Raw genomic sequence first — 13,050 nt, forward strand, 5'->3', positions numbered from 1 at the left:
GCCAGCAAAAAGATCTGATTGCTTAATATAAGTAAGAGTTTACTTTTGAACTTGTCTGGGACAAAGCTAAAGATCTTTGTTTCCATCTAAGGTTTTGTGAGGTTTTTTTAGTCATCTTAAGAGTTTGTTTAGATTTATATTTTGGTTTAAATTATTCTGAACACCTTATATTGTAGCTCATTATAACAGCATATACTTTGATATTCTAGAACCTTTTGAAACTCCTGAAAACAGAAAAAGAACATAATGAAAAACTAACGTTACAATTACAAGAAGACAAAGAAAACAATTCAAAGTAAGTTCTAATGAGTGGTGGGGTTTATTTTTGTCTGACTTCATTGGTGGTGTCCTATGCTAGGTTTTGTATTTGGATGAGGATCCTGTTTGTAGAGGTATTTTTCTCCAGCTGGGGGGAGGTGATTACATAATGAGCTTTTTTTATTTTATCCAACTTAGAGCAACACTTCATTTTAATGTATTCAATTAACATGACAAATGTAATTTCATTACAAGTATGTTTTTTTCATATCAAAGATAAAATTCCACTACTGATAGCAGAGTATGGCTAGTAACTAAACTATTAGTCTTTTGTATAGCACTGAGAAGGTGATAGTTAAAGAAGTCTTCAAAAATTAAGTGCAAGTAAGAATAAAGTTATGTGACTTGATTCTTGCTAAAGCTCTCTTATGTTCTGATTGTATTTCTCATGAGAAATGTTTTCTTCTCCAGGGAGCTCTTGAAAGTACTTGGAAAAGGTCAGGTGGAGAAACCATCCTCTGAAATGGTGACACGCTGTGAGCAGCAGGTACAACAACAGAATTTAATGACTAAATCATGTGTTTGTGGATTAATAGCAATTTTACTGGTTAACTGACTGTTCCTAGACTATCAGCAAAATAAATATAGAGCACTCAAGTTTCAGATTGTTTTGTTAAACTACTGCTTAATTTTTATGGTAAGGTAAACAACTTAGTTTCTCCCATATATTTCCATGGCTTTGTGCTTTACAAATCATATTTTAAAAGTAATTAAATCTCTCCTTCACAATTATTATTTCTTCTAGGAAGCAAAACTGCAGAAATTGGAACAGGAGCTGGCTGCTGCTCAAGAGTTTATTGTTTCTTTGAAGAAGACAAATGATGCAGATAAGGTTTGTGCTTATTTCTGTTACTGATACCTGGTTTTGCAGGTAACTATGTTCTGTGGTAGAGTTGAAAACCCAGACCATTTCTGTCATACTTAGTAATTTTGTGATTCTATGCAATCATGCTGTGTATCTAGGTAAGATAAATTCTACCTTTTACTGGCATGGAGTTTGCAGAATAGCAGGACACTGGTCGTGCATTCAGAGAAAAAACACAAGATAACTGAAGGTTAAACAAAAAAACAATCCAGGTACAGTTGTCTATTGGACAAAACATTCAATGCATAAATGGTGCATAATTCCCCTGAGATTAGTAGGGTCTTCCAGTCAGTGTCATGTCGTAATGGGCTAATAGAAAAGGTAAGAAAGGTGATATATTAATGTGACTGTGAGTGTCTTTATTAATAAAATGAAAGCACTTTAGCATGACAAGACTACTGTGGTGTTCTGAAAGCTTAAATAGCAAAAGTTTCTGTAGTACAAGCATTTACACAGTATGTTAAACAGGCATAAGAAATCACAGTGTGTTTATTATCCAGCATGATGCATTGATAATTCTTGCTTTTCCCATGCTAAACCAAAAAAATTGTCATGTGTAAGGTCAGAAGAATCTGATATTGTCAGCACACTGGTGTTTTTTGAATGTGCCTTTTTCCATTACAAACAAATGTAAGCTTAAGATATAGTACTTCTGTTCTATTAGAAACCCATTACAGCCTGAGACTAAATCAGAGGACTAATCTTCAAATGAACACACCAAGTTATTTAATTCTTTAAGTGCTTAGAACAAAAGCCAGTGATTTAACAGCAAACTTCCTGTTACTCCTTTACATTTCTTTACATGTGCATATTGAGGCCTCATTTTCACATGGCTGTTTGAAATTTGGGATTGAGAAATTAAACACCAAAAAAAGTCCAGTAATAAAATATGTAGAGTGTATATATCTATATCTAATGTATCAGGATTTACTTTTTTTTTTTTTCAGGAAGTTGTAACTGACTTGATGAGACAGATCCAGGAGCTGAGGTCTTCAATTAATCACAAAACTGAATCCATAGATGGGCTGACAAGAGAGCTCGAGGATATAAATGTATGTTCTGTCATTTTGAAGGACATGGCATAGTTTTTCAGAAATGGAATGCAACGACATGTCTTATCATGGTTCTTGAACAGTGTAACTTGCTGTAGCATTTTAGAAAGAAACTGCTTTGTTTTGACATGTGGAAATCTTCTGAACATTTTATGCCTAAGGCTGTCTTGAAAACTGAACTCTTTCCACGGGGTCGGTAAAGAGCAGTGTCTCTAAAGGGACCTGTTCGCATCCTGTAAACTACACTCAGCTGACAGTCACACTTAGATATTCTCAGAAATTGGCAATTTAAGACCTCAGCTGAAGCTGAATTGTAAATTAATTTTTGAGGAAGTGAATTTTTATGTTGCTGATATTAATATGTTCTACATCTGAAAACATAAAGAACTAAAACTATAAGTTTGAGTAGCAATGAATATATATGATGTGTCTTTATTAAAATAGATCTGGTTTGCAATCTGCAACCTGCAGAATGCTCTAGGTACTGTAAATGTATGAACTATGAATTCAAAACGTCCTACACACAAAATGTTGATGAGACAGATTTCTATATGTAGTTATCTGGTTTTTTTAATAATTGTTGTGGTGGCTAATACATATTAAATTAATAGTTGTTTTCTATTGTTCTGACAACTCGTTTCTAATAACATAGTTTGTACAATTCAGCAACTATGATATATCATTCTGATTTTAGTCATTGACACGGAGATTTTAAATGTTTGTAGTTGTCATAATAATATTTGTGATATACAATTAGTTGTATAAGGTTTTCCCACTTTCTTTGATAAAATATTTTCCTAAAATATTCTAAAATTTAATTTAATCCTTTTCGTAGTGCAAGTATAATCTTGTTCTGGCTGCAAAAGAAGAAAGCAAAGTAATCATGGAATATCAAGAAAAGAAGATTGAAGAACTGAGAGAAGCTTTGGAGAGAAAACAAATAGCTGATAATATTGAGGTAAAAACATTTAGTGTTGGTATATTACTATTACTTGTTCAACAGACCAATTGGATGTGGTTTTGCTTAAAATACTTGTGTAAAATGTAACCTCATTTTAGTTCAAACTAAAGCTAGCTAAGCTGCTCTTAGAGGAATTTTTCATGAGATACCTGACAAATTCTGTTAAATTATCACATTACTTGACATAAATATTTTATAAGCTACTTCAGAAAAGCCTATACTAAAAGCCTGGTTTAATTTTGTTAAGGCCACTAAAAAGCCATCAGCTGAATGTAATGGTAAAATTAGAAAATGCAGCTGAGAAATTAAAACAGGTAGAAGAATATATTATATTTAATATTATCTCTTCTACCACTGCTGCTATATTCAGTAACATCTTTTCTTTACTCGTAGTTTTAACTGAAAGCTCCACCTGCTGGAAACAGATTTAGGATGCACAATTGATCCAACTGCAGTTTTGCTTTTTAAAACTGTATCTTTCTTTAACTTTGTCTTTCCTGTTAGTGCTCTTACTATTATTTTGGTGAACATGTTCATCAGTCTAAACCACTATTATCTCCTTACAAGTAATTGCTACAAGATTATCTGTCACATTACGTATGTTTAGTCCAATCAAATAGCACAAATAAAGTCTTCTAGAGTAGTGTTTGCTTCTCAAAAAACATTCTGAAATAGATTTCCCCTCTCTTCATTAATGGTCTGCTACTGTTTACTGCAGGGTGACAATAAACCATGGCAGATGCTGTTAACCCCCCACCCTCCCCAGTAAGGAAAGGTAATAGGAGGGCAAGGGAGAGAGACTTGCAAGTTGGGAAAGTTAAAAATGCTTTACTAATGCTACTAATAAATGCAGAAAATAACACAAAATATACAAAACCAATCTTGAATTTCCCCGAGCAGCGCAGCAAGGGAGCCAGGGCCACTCCAGCGGCTGCAGGGCAGGCACCTGGAAGTCCTGGGCTGGACTCTACAGCAAACTGAAACTGGATTCAGGGATGCAGGGTCTGGATCCAGACCTGGGATCTCAGACATGACAGGCAGGGTCCTCTTCAGATACCAGCCACAGCTGAAGAGAGTGAGACCCTCATGATCTCCCACTTTTATAGGGTGTATTATGTATATGGGATGAAATACTCTGTTGGTCAGTTTTAGTCACCTATTCTGTGCGCCCCTCCTTGCAAATACATCCCTCTCACTTACGAGATGTGCAAAATTTATCAGTGAACTTAGCTACAGTAGCAATAAGTCTAAACCTGGGCCTTTTCTGCATACCACTGCTACTGTTATCAGCTCCAGAGCGAAGAGTGTCTGAAAAAACATGCAGCCAAATTCAGAAAAGTACAGTTATTTAGAAGAACTTAGCTGAAAGGAAAATTCATTAAAAGAGAAACTGGTCTTGTTTTTAGCAAAACCAGGACATGGTCATATCTAAATTTGACATTCTGGAATCCTAAATTGAGTTGCCTGCCAAATGGATTGGTGGCGTTTGTGGGTGTGGCGTTTGTGGGTGTGGCTTCTGATAAAATCATAGTGTTCCTCCTTTGACTTTGTACATCAGTTATTAATTTCCTTCATGCTTTCTTTACTGGACAAGAACTAATCCAAGGTGACACTTAACCTAGGAGGAGAAATGGTACTTTGTATTTTAACACACCTTGTGTAGGTTTAATGTCCTATCAGAGTGGGAGTCTAGATCCTCGAATAAATCCAGAGGTATCTACAGAATAGCAGTGTACTAAAAAAGCTGTAATCACTAATTCAGCATAGGTTAAAATCTATGCATTCTTTTCTGAATTCTTATTTAAAGAATTGTATCTCTTTTTAAGTGTACCTTATGCTTTAAAATAGTGGTTGATTCCAAGTATCTCCCACAAGTATTAGCCGTAGCTACACTGTAGGAAAATTCTAATTTCTGTTCCGCAACCAAGACAATGGACATGGAAAACATGCTAAAATGAAAAATTTATAGAAGTGGAAGGAAAGGGGAGATGCTTGTAGCTGCTAGCAATCTTAGCAACAATGCCAAAACATCTCTAAACAATTTCTTTAGAGTAATAACTTTGACATTTTTTTCTTTATTCATCCAATGACTTACAATAGAGAGACCTTTTATGTGAAGACTTGCATCATACCACTGAGCAGCTGATAAGTCTGACAGAGGCCTCTAAGAAACATGATTCATTGCTTCAGTGTGCCCAGGAAGACATAATGAAGAAAGAAGCTCTAATCCAGGAACTCAAGGAACAGGTAAAACAAGGAAATTCTTCTGATAATTAGCTCCTTGGGAGGGAGCTGTGGTTAACTGTAGCTTGTGGAAAAGGTTTTACTTGGAATTTTAGAGCATGTTGTACACACTACTCTTGGTCAAAAGCAATGCTCCTTCCTGTAAAAGCAAAGTAGTAGTTCAAAATTTCTGAACAAAGGCTAAATAACTCTTCAATACTTTGTCTAGAGATACAAAAATATGTACTCTAAAAGCAGAGTTAAATTATCAGTACCTATAATAACAGAGGAACCTGAGGTTATCAGCAATGTAACCTAGGGGATTACTTTTTCCTCTGCTTAACACTTATCTCTGTTACATAATTATAGTTTGTGGGTAATTGTTGAGCTCTAAGATATGTAATCTGTGAGTGATTTGGAGCTTTTGCAGACCAAATAGCTATGTTAAGCCTTTGTCTAAATTTTATTTTCAGTTGTCACAACTGTCTTAGGGCTAAGTAATATATTTGTGTTGGCAAAAACTCTCAAGTTTTTTTTAAAGAAGAGTCTTTTTGTAATGTTAGCATATTCTATTTGAGGAAACCGATTATATCTATACCAGTCAAATCTTGGTTTGTTTCAAATCATGTTTTGATCAATGATGTTTGCCAGGAAAGTTCATAATATTTTTTGTCCTAGCAAGCCCTTTGAAAGTTAGATTGTGTTAGCAAGGCAAAAAAATAAAATACAAACAAGAACAAAATTCAGATTAACTACACAGTATACAGTATATAATGTATATAGGCTTTCAAAAAATGCTTGTTACATGCAACTATTGAACTACTAATAGTTATAACATAAATATATAAAATTATGAAAGTGAAGTGTAAGGTAATCTAATATAACTTGTGTATGAAGGCTTGCTCAAAATAGATCTGGTTGCTGTTTTCTTTAATATTTTGTGTGTATTACAAGCTAATTTAATTCTAATTGGGGTTTCCAATAGTTGCACAAAATGACAGAAGAACTGGAGAAGAGGAAGAATGAATATGAACTAAAAATGAAGCAAATAGATTGCTTTGTGGACTCATCTTCAGTAACGTTTCCTCAGGTATAGCATTTGAAAGAAACATTTTTGCTGCAATAACTGTTAAAACTCATTGAAAAGGACTAATAAACTTTACAGTCTTCAGGCTGGGACCAGAAATGACAATGTATTGAGAAATGTATTATTGATGATCTGGATCTGTCTGCCAGGAATTTATTAACATATGTCTCCAAATAAGTAATGAAACATGTAACCAACACTTAGGGGAAACAGTTCTTTACTAATAGTTTGTGGGGTTTGTTTCTTGTAACTTGACAGTGTCCAAAAACTCCCCCCAATTTTGATGTGAACTTGGTAAAGCTCTTGGAAACTCATGAGCAAGAAATAGCTGATCGGAGGGCTTCTGCAATAAACCTGGAGCACCTTGTACATGAACTGAATGAAGAACGAAGAGCTAAAAATGACGAAATTTTAAGGCTGAAGGTACTGTGCATTAATCTCTACAGGCAATTTGTAAGGTTAAAATAAGACAGAATTCAGATTTTTAATGAGCTCTGCTTAGAAGTCTGTTCATTAAAGAAAGAAGGCAGTTCTTGGTCTTCTCTTTACCTAGGCTGGCAGCAAATAGTGGCAACTTGCTTGACATGTCCATATATCTCATTTTCCCAAGGACTGAGTTCTTTCATATTCATTATTGTCAGATGGTAATGTAATTTCTGCTGATGAAACTGTTCTGACTTAATCAAGTTTCTAATAAAACTGTAAATGGAACAGTGATGCAGATCTTTGCCAGAAAACTGTGGTTGTTTTGTGGTTTGTTTTACTCAAAAATACGCTCAAATGGAAATGAAAACAGGAATTGCAATTTGGTCTTCAAATACAATGTTTCCGATTTTACTGGCCTAGGAACAATTAAATGAGTTGGAGAACATGCGTCTGGAAATGCAGATATTGGTGGAGAACAACAGGAACTTACAGAGCCTTGTAGAAGCTCAGAGACTGAGCAAGAACAGGTAAAGTAAAATAAAACAAACAAAAAACTGTATTGACTGGAAGCACGTTACCTTAAGGTAAATAAATTTTCAGGTTTTATTTCAAATACAATCTTGCATATTGATTGTATAATTAGAGATTGATTCAGCCTTTTCTATGAAAATTGCTCACTGACTTGTAAGTGTACTGCCTTTAAATCACAAATTCTTGAATATAACAAGCTCTTATAAAGGAAATGGAAATAGAATGTAAAATACACACGTAGCCATTTACTGTATATTATATATTGCCATATCACTCATGCAGTGATGGATTCAGTAGATAGGAAACCCCAACCTTTTTCCTTAACTTGGCAAGACTACTGAAAAACCATCTTGTAGGAGGGAGTTACTTTCTGCAGTCTGCATGTGAACATCATTAAATAACAAAACATTTACCTCAATCCTGAAGTTGTCTAACATACAATTGTATAGTTGTTACATTTCTAATTGTCTGCATTAAAACATTAGTTTCTCTATACTCTAACAAAGGAAAATGTGATGTTCTTGGAATATAAAAGTTTAAACCCTTCCGGAGTTGTTTCATGATGTTCAGTATTCTGAGTATGAACATGTGTCAAGACAGCTACACACACTTACTGGTTTGATCTGGATAAGATTATGTTTTTACAACTGGTTTCTTCTGTTTGTGAGAAACTTTCCTTATTCTTGGATTTCCTAGTGATCAGAAACATCCTGATGTTCAGTACCTCAAAGAGAAAGAGGAGGAGATTGCTGAAGAACGACTGGCCAAGGTATATTACCCTTCTCATGTTAGTTGCTGTTTCCCCACTTTAACATATTTTCTGTGAAACAAACACTGATTTGTAGTGATTTCTAACAGACACAGACCCTGAAACTTAAGGTTTCTGTCTTGGTCTAACACCAATGAACTGGGTGTCAGAATGCACAATAAGCAAAAACCAATTCAGATCCCTAAACCTGACGCATCTCCACAGAGTTGGAAAGTGAAGATTGTGTCACTTGCTGGTGTCAAGGCTCTGCCAAAGCTGCAGCAGAGCTTGCCACAGATCTCCCAAAGAGAAGAACAACCCCCTGTTACAACCCCCTGCTCTGCTGTGTACGAATGGGCAGAGATACCGCTGTAGGTCATTTGTACTGGTGTGAAATTGAAAGTGTGTGCGTATAGCAAAGAGATGAACTTACAGTGAATGTTAGAGATGTGGGTTACTGGGCAGCAGGAAGATTTGGGTAGGATCTGGAATGAGATACATAGCACCAGTTAAGTGCCAAATAATTTTAAATATATGTATCAAAACATTAAACATTAAGAATTTAATATTTTTGAACTTTTACAGAGTAAAGCAATGGAGGAGATGCTGAAAATCAAAGCAGAGTAAGTTTAAATATTGTTCATTGAACTGGAGGCTTGTATTGAACTCATTAATACGAAAAAGGTATATTTGATATATTTAACAATAGAAGTCCAAGATCTAAAACTATAGAAGATGTAATTTGGAAATATTTACACTTCTGCAAGACACATTGAGTTCTTACTCTTTCTCATCAGTAGGTGGTAGTAGCATCTATTACTATCTATTATTTTATAAAAGGGCAGCATTATATCAGGAAAATGCTCTGAAATAGGTGGAACCATAAGAATCTTAAATTGGAAGGGACATTTTGAATTGTTTAAAATTATCATTTTTAATTTTTATATGCAGTTTATTCTAAGTACATTCCTTATCAAAATTAAATGTTGTTCTTTATTAATATCATAAATATTTTATAATTTTAAAGTTAATTTAATTATTTGAGGGTTTTATGCTATATTTGTTTTAGTTTTTATTCTTCAACTTGAATAATAAAAATTGTTTATTGTTAGAGAAAATGTTTGAAAATGTTGCTCCTGTTATTCTTTTCCTAATCTGTGTTGCTTCAGGATTCACAGTGGCTGAATCTCCTAATATTTGTGTTACTTATGTAGAAAGCATTTCATTAAATGTAAATAACTGCTTTTAAGGATGAAGACTGTTTTTATGCACATAGTTATTTTAAAAGTAATTTATATTAAGTTCTCCAGAAACCCAAGACTTAATAAGGGGTTATTTTGCTATTCAGTTCATTGGGTTTTTCAAACCTGTCTGGTCTCTGAAATACACTTTATAACAGTGCCACAGTGTCTCATACAAACAAATATTGTACAAAAAGGACATTTTCTTGATGACAAAAGAGTATTTTTCTTGAGAAATGCAGCAAGCGAATACTGTTTTCATTTAGTAGGTCTTCAACACCAGGCTTCAGTGAAAAAAAAACTGATGACAAAAATATTTCAATTTATGCAACATTTTAATAGACATGCAAAACTGCTAAAGTTTCTATGATCAGCAGACAGACTGCTAAGTTTGGCATGGTTTAATATTGTGTGAGCATAATAGAATTAAAACATTTTCAGCAAACAAGACCTCTATCCAAAGTGGTGGTCCTTCTGTAACTGGGCCAAACAAGCTCAGGTCACCTGTGAGCTGTTCAGAGATGTTTCTGAGCAACAAGGCTGTTGGGGAAAAGTCATATACAAACAAGCAATTTAGGAGAAACTGGAAGAAAAGCAGAGTTCATCTGGCAAATTTACCTGCCTTAGATGAATTCCGAGTGTTCTTGTAGGTGAAGCTTCTGTTTTCTTTCATGAGTGGACTTGTATGGAAACAGCATGCTTCCAAAAAGAAGAGCAACTCCAAAACACCAACCAATTAAGAGATTGCATCAAACAAGCTGTGAAGCAGAATGTAGTTTTTCCTTTTGTTAGCACTGAGTTCTAGGGAAAATAAACTGTCTTTAAAGGATATTTTTAGAAGAGGCTGCCTACATGTCCAAGGCTGACTTACTAATTCAGTTGTATGCCATTTATGTTGGGGTTTAATATTATATGATGCTTTTATATTGGCAGATTAGAAGAAACCAAAAACACCCTCAAAATCAAAGAGAATACTTGTCTTGAAATGACTCTGGAGATGGAACGAACAAGAGCTTTGGAGCTGAAAGCATTTAATGAAAAAGAAGAAATTAGATCAAAACTGGAGGAAATTTATGAAGAGAGAGACAGAATTGGAAAGGTTCTGTAATTTTTTTTTGTTGTCTTTACAGTAGAATCTTATTCAGCAGAGGTAGAGCTGTCGCTAATTGGATAATCTGAATTAATCAGTGATCAAAGACTGCCTCTGAAAATGTTTTGTCTTGCAGTTTAGTAATATTTCTAATGCCATTTCCCGCACTAGTGGAACTCTCAGTATGGAAATCACTGTTGCAATTTGTAGTACAAATCAAATGGTGCTTTTGTCCTTTAGAGGGATCTAATGTAGTACCTAAGGAGACATTAAGACAAATATGTGTGTCCTGAATTAACAAACTCTTGCATCACATGTTACAACAAACTTAAATCTTAGTATGTCAATAATTGTAAAGAAGCTATTTCTTCTGAAAAGAGGAGGGGCTGCAGTTAAGAGGTACACAATGTATTTATTACAGGAAATGGACTTGCTGAGGAAGCGAGTTAACTCTCTTACCGAGGAGAATGGGAAATTACTTGGTCATCAAAACCTAAACCAGAAGATTCAGTATCTTGTGAAACTGAAGAAAGATTACGCTAAACTTACTGAGGTAAGTTGCCGAGTAGAATACAGATGGAGTAATGGCCTGACATAGAAGAGAGATAAGCTTTGAGAATGGAAACTAAAATTCTTGCTCTTCTGTTGAAGAGTAATAGTAGATATTTCTGATTTGGTGTAGTTTGGTGGTCATAGCTGGTCTGCCTCCTCACAGGCCCCAGACAAGAATCACCCTGTTTTATTTCCTCTGGTACATAGTGTATAAAACACTTGAACAAGTGTAGATACCACTTAATTAGAAATATGAAAGCAGTTAGTATGATTTCCTTAATACACCTGTGTTTTTTCTGTTTTACAGGAGACTGAAAAACTACGCATTGAAAATGCTTTTTTGAAGGAATCAAAAAAAAATGTGACATAGGTAGACACAATGATCAGCTATAATGACACAAATGAAACTGCAGAGCCATCTTTTTAAAGTGTACAGAATAAGCAAAAGCCAGGTATCAAACTTGACTTTTGTGTAGTCCTGTAATAATTAAGTAGTTTCTGGAATTTTTTACTGGCAATAGCTTTAGTGAAGAATTTCAATTCCAGCTAAGTTGGCAGCTTTCAATGAAATATTAACGCCTTCCTATAATGTTCTTAAAACTGATTTTGTGTAGGTGCTGGAAGATACTTCCTTGAAACTTTTTTACCCTTTGGTACCTTGCTGAGGAAAAGCTTTCTCACTGGGAACACACTTGCATTCTTGTCTCCTTTTGTGCTTTTGTTCAGGTTTCTACCTCTTCTGAAATGCTACATTTTCCACCAGAGCCAAATTTCTAAAAACACAATTTCCTTGAGTTAGATTGTTTGGTTTTTTGGTTTTGTTTTAGCTAAAACATAGGGCAATTTTACTGGATTACTTAAAAATAATTTTAATATTGAAGTTTGTTCATAAAGCATGAATGTGAATTTAGTAATAGACTTGTAAATAGTACTATAAATATATTCTGGCTTTGTAGTCTTTCTCTATTTGAAATTAAAATGCTTTTTAAATCTTTTATTCCCCAGTATAAACTTACAGCAGACTTCTTTATTGGCATCATAGGAAATTCTTTCAAAGTATTTTGCAATCATTTTCTTGTCAAACTCAAGTTAGAAATGTTAAGAAACAAGATCTGAAAATATGCAGGACATTTTACGAGTATGGCATAAGTTTATGTAATAGCACTTAAGATTTACTGCAAATAACTGAAACTTCTTTAGTGGGACACAAAAACATTGGCCTATATACTAATATAACACACTTGTGAGTTTAGCCACTCCCCCACCCCCTTTTTTTTTTTTACTGTCAGTAATACCATAACTCTTTTTTTGGCTACTTTGGACAATACTACTTTTGCCCACAAGTGATGGGGCAAAAGGGAATGAGGAGAAAGGTGTTAACTGCAGCATATTCCTAGTGTGTATTTCAGTACTCCGCTGAGGGAAAGCAGATTTTCCCCCAAATTATGTAGGACTTTTAAAGTTACCTAATTGTGTGGATGTGTTTCCACTTTCTGGAGTATAGACGTAAAAAAACCCTAAACTTAAACTGGGCAGGTTTTTTTTTTTCTGTAGACAACAATAGAAATCGGAAGTAACTAACAATTACTGTAATAGCAGTTTAGAGGGGTTTGTCTTGGACCACAAAGCTTTTGTTTCCTGTTGGCTTGTTGTCGTTGTTGTTATTGACATCTTCTGCATTTATAAATGTTCCTCAGCCTATGTTTGTGTGACTGTTCCTGGACTATTTCCACGCAGTCAGGGGTTTCTGCCCCTCCCGGGAAGGGGAGGCTCAATCCCTGTTTGCTCACCCGTGAACCTTACTCTGTGTTCTGTCTACAACAGGACCTCTTGTCCTCATACTATTTTTTTTTTTTTTTTTTAAATAAAGCTTTTGTATATAAATCGACATTGCAGAGGTGCATTTCCTTTTCTCCCCCTCTTCCACCACCCCAGCCCAGCAGGGCCGCCCCTTCC

At 34.8% G+C, this 13,050-nt stretch overlaps 1 protein-coding gene across 1 annotated transcript in view; it reads left to right on the plus strand.

The window, feature by feature from the left end:
* KIF15 (kinesin family member 15) overlaps positions 1–12,978 on the plus strand; it is a 36,245-nt gene extending 23,267 nt beyond the window's left edge. The window contains exons 22-35 of the mRNA XM_065831665.2: positions 210–295; positions 730–805; positions 1,064–1,150; positions 2,131–2,235; positions 3,071–3,193; positions 5,297–5,443; positions 6,405–6,509; positions 6,765–6,929; positions 7,353–7,459; positions 8,160–8,232; positions 8,797–8,834; positions 10,386–10,551; positions 10,964–11,095; positions 11,402–12,978. Coding sequence (XP_065687737.1) covers positions 210–295; positions 730–805; positions 1,064–1,150; positions 2,131–2,235; positions 3,071–3,193; positions 5,297–5,443; positions 6,405–6,509; positions 6,765–6,929; positions 7,353–7,459; positions 8,160–8,232; positions 8,797–8,834; positions 10,386–10,551; positions 10,964–11,095; positions 11,402–11,464 — 1,473 coding nt within the window. The 3' untranslated portion in view covers positions 11,465–12,978. The remainder of the gene's footprint in view (positions 1–209; positions 296–729; positions 806–1,063; positions 1,151–2,130; positions 2,236–3,070; positions 3,194–5,296; positions 5,444–6,404; positions 6,510–6,764; positions 6,930–7,352; positions 7,460–8,159; positions 8,233–8,796; positions 8,835–10,385; positions 10,552–10,963; positions 11,096–11,401) is intronic.
* Positions 12,979–13,050: the final 72 nt, after the last annotated feature.

The sequence above is a fragment of the Patagioenas fasciata genome, chromosome 2, assembly GCF_037038585.1.
Source record: "Patagioenas fasciata isolate bPatFas1 chromosome 2, bPatFas1.hap1, whole genome shotgun sequence".
Classification (NCBI taxonomy): domain Eukaryota; kingdom Metazoa; phylum Chordata; class Aves; order Columbiformes; family Columbidae; genus Patagioenas; species Patagioenas fasciata.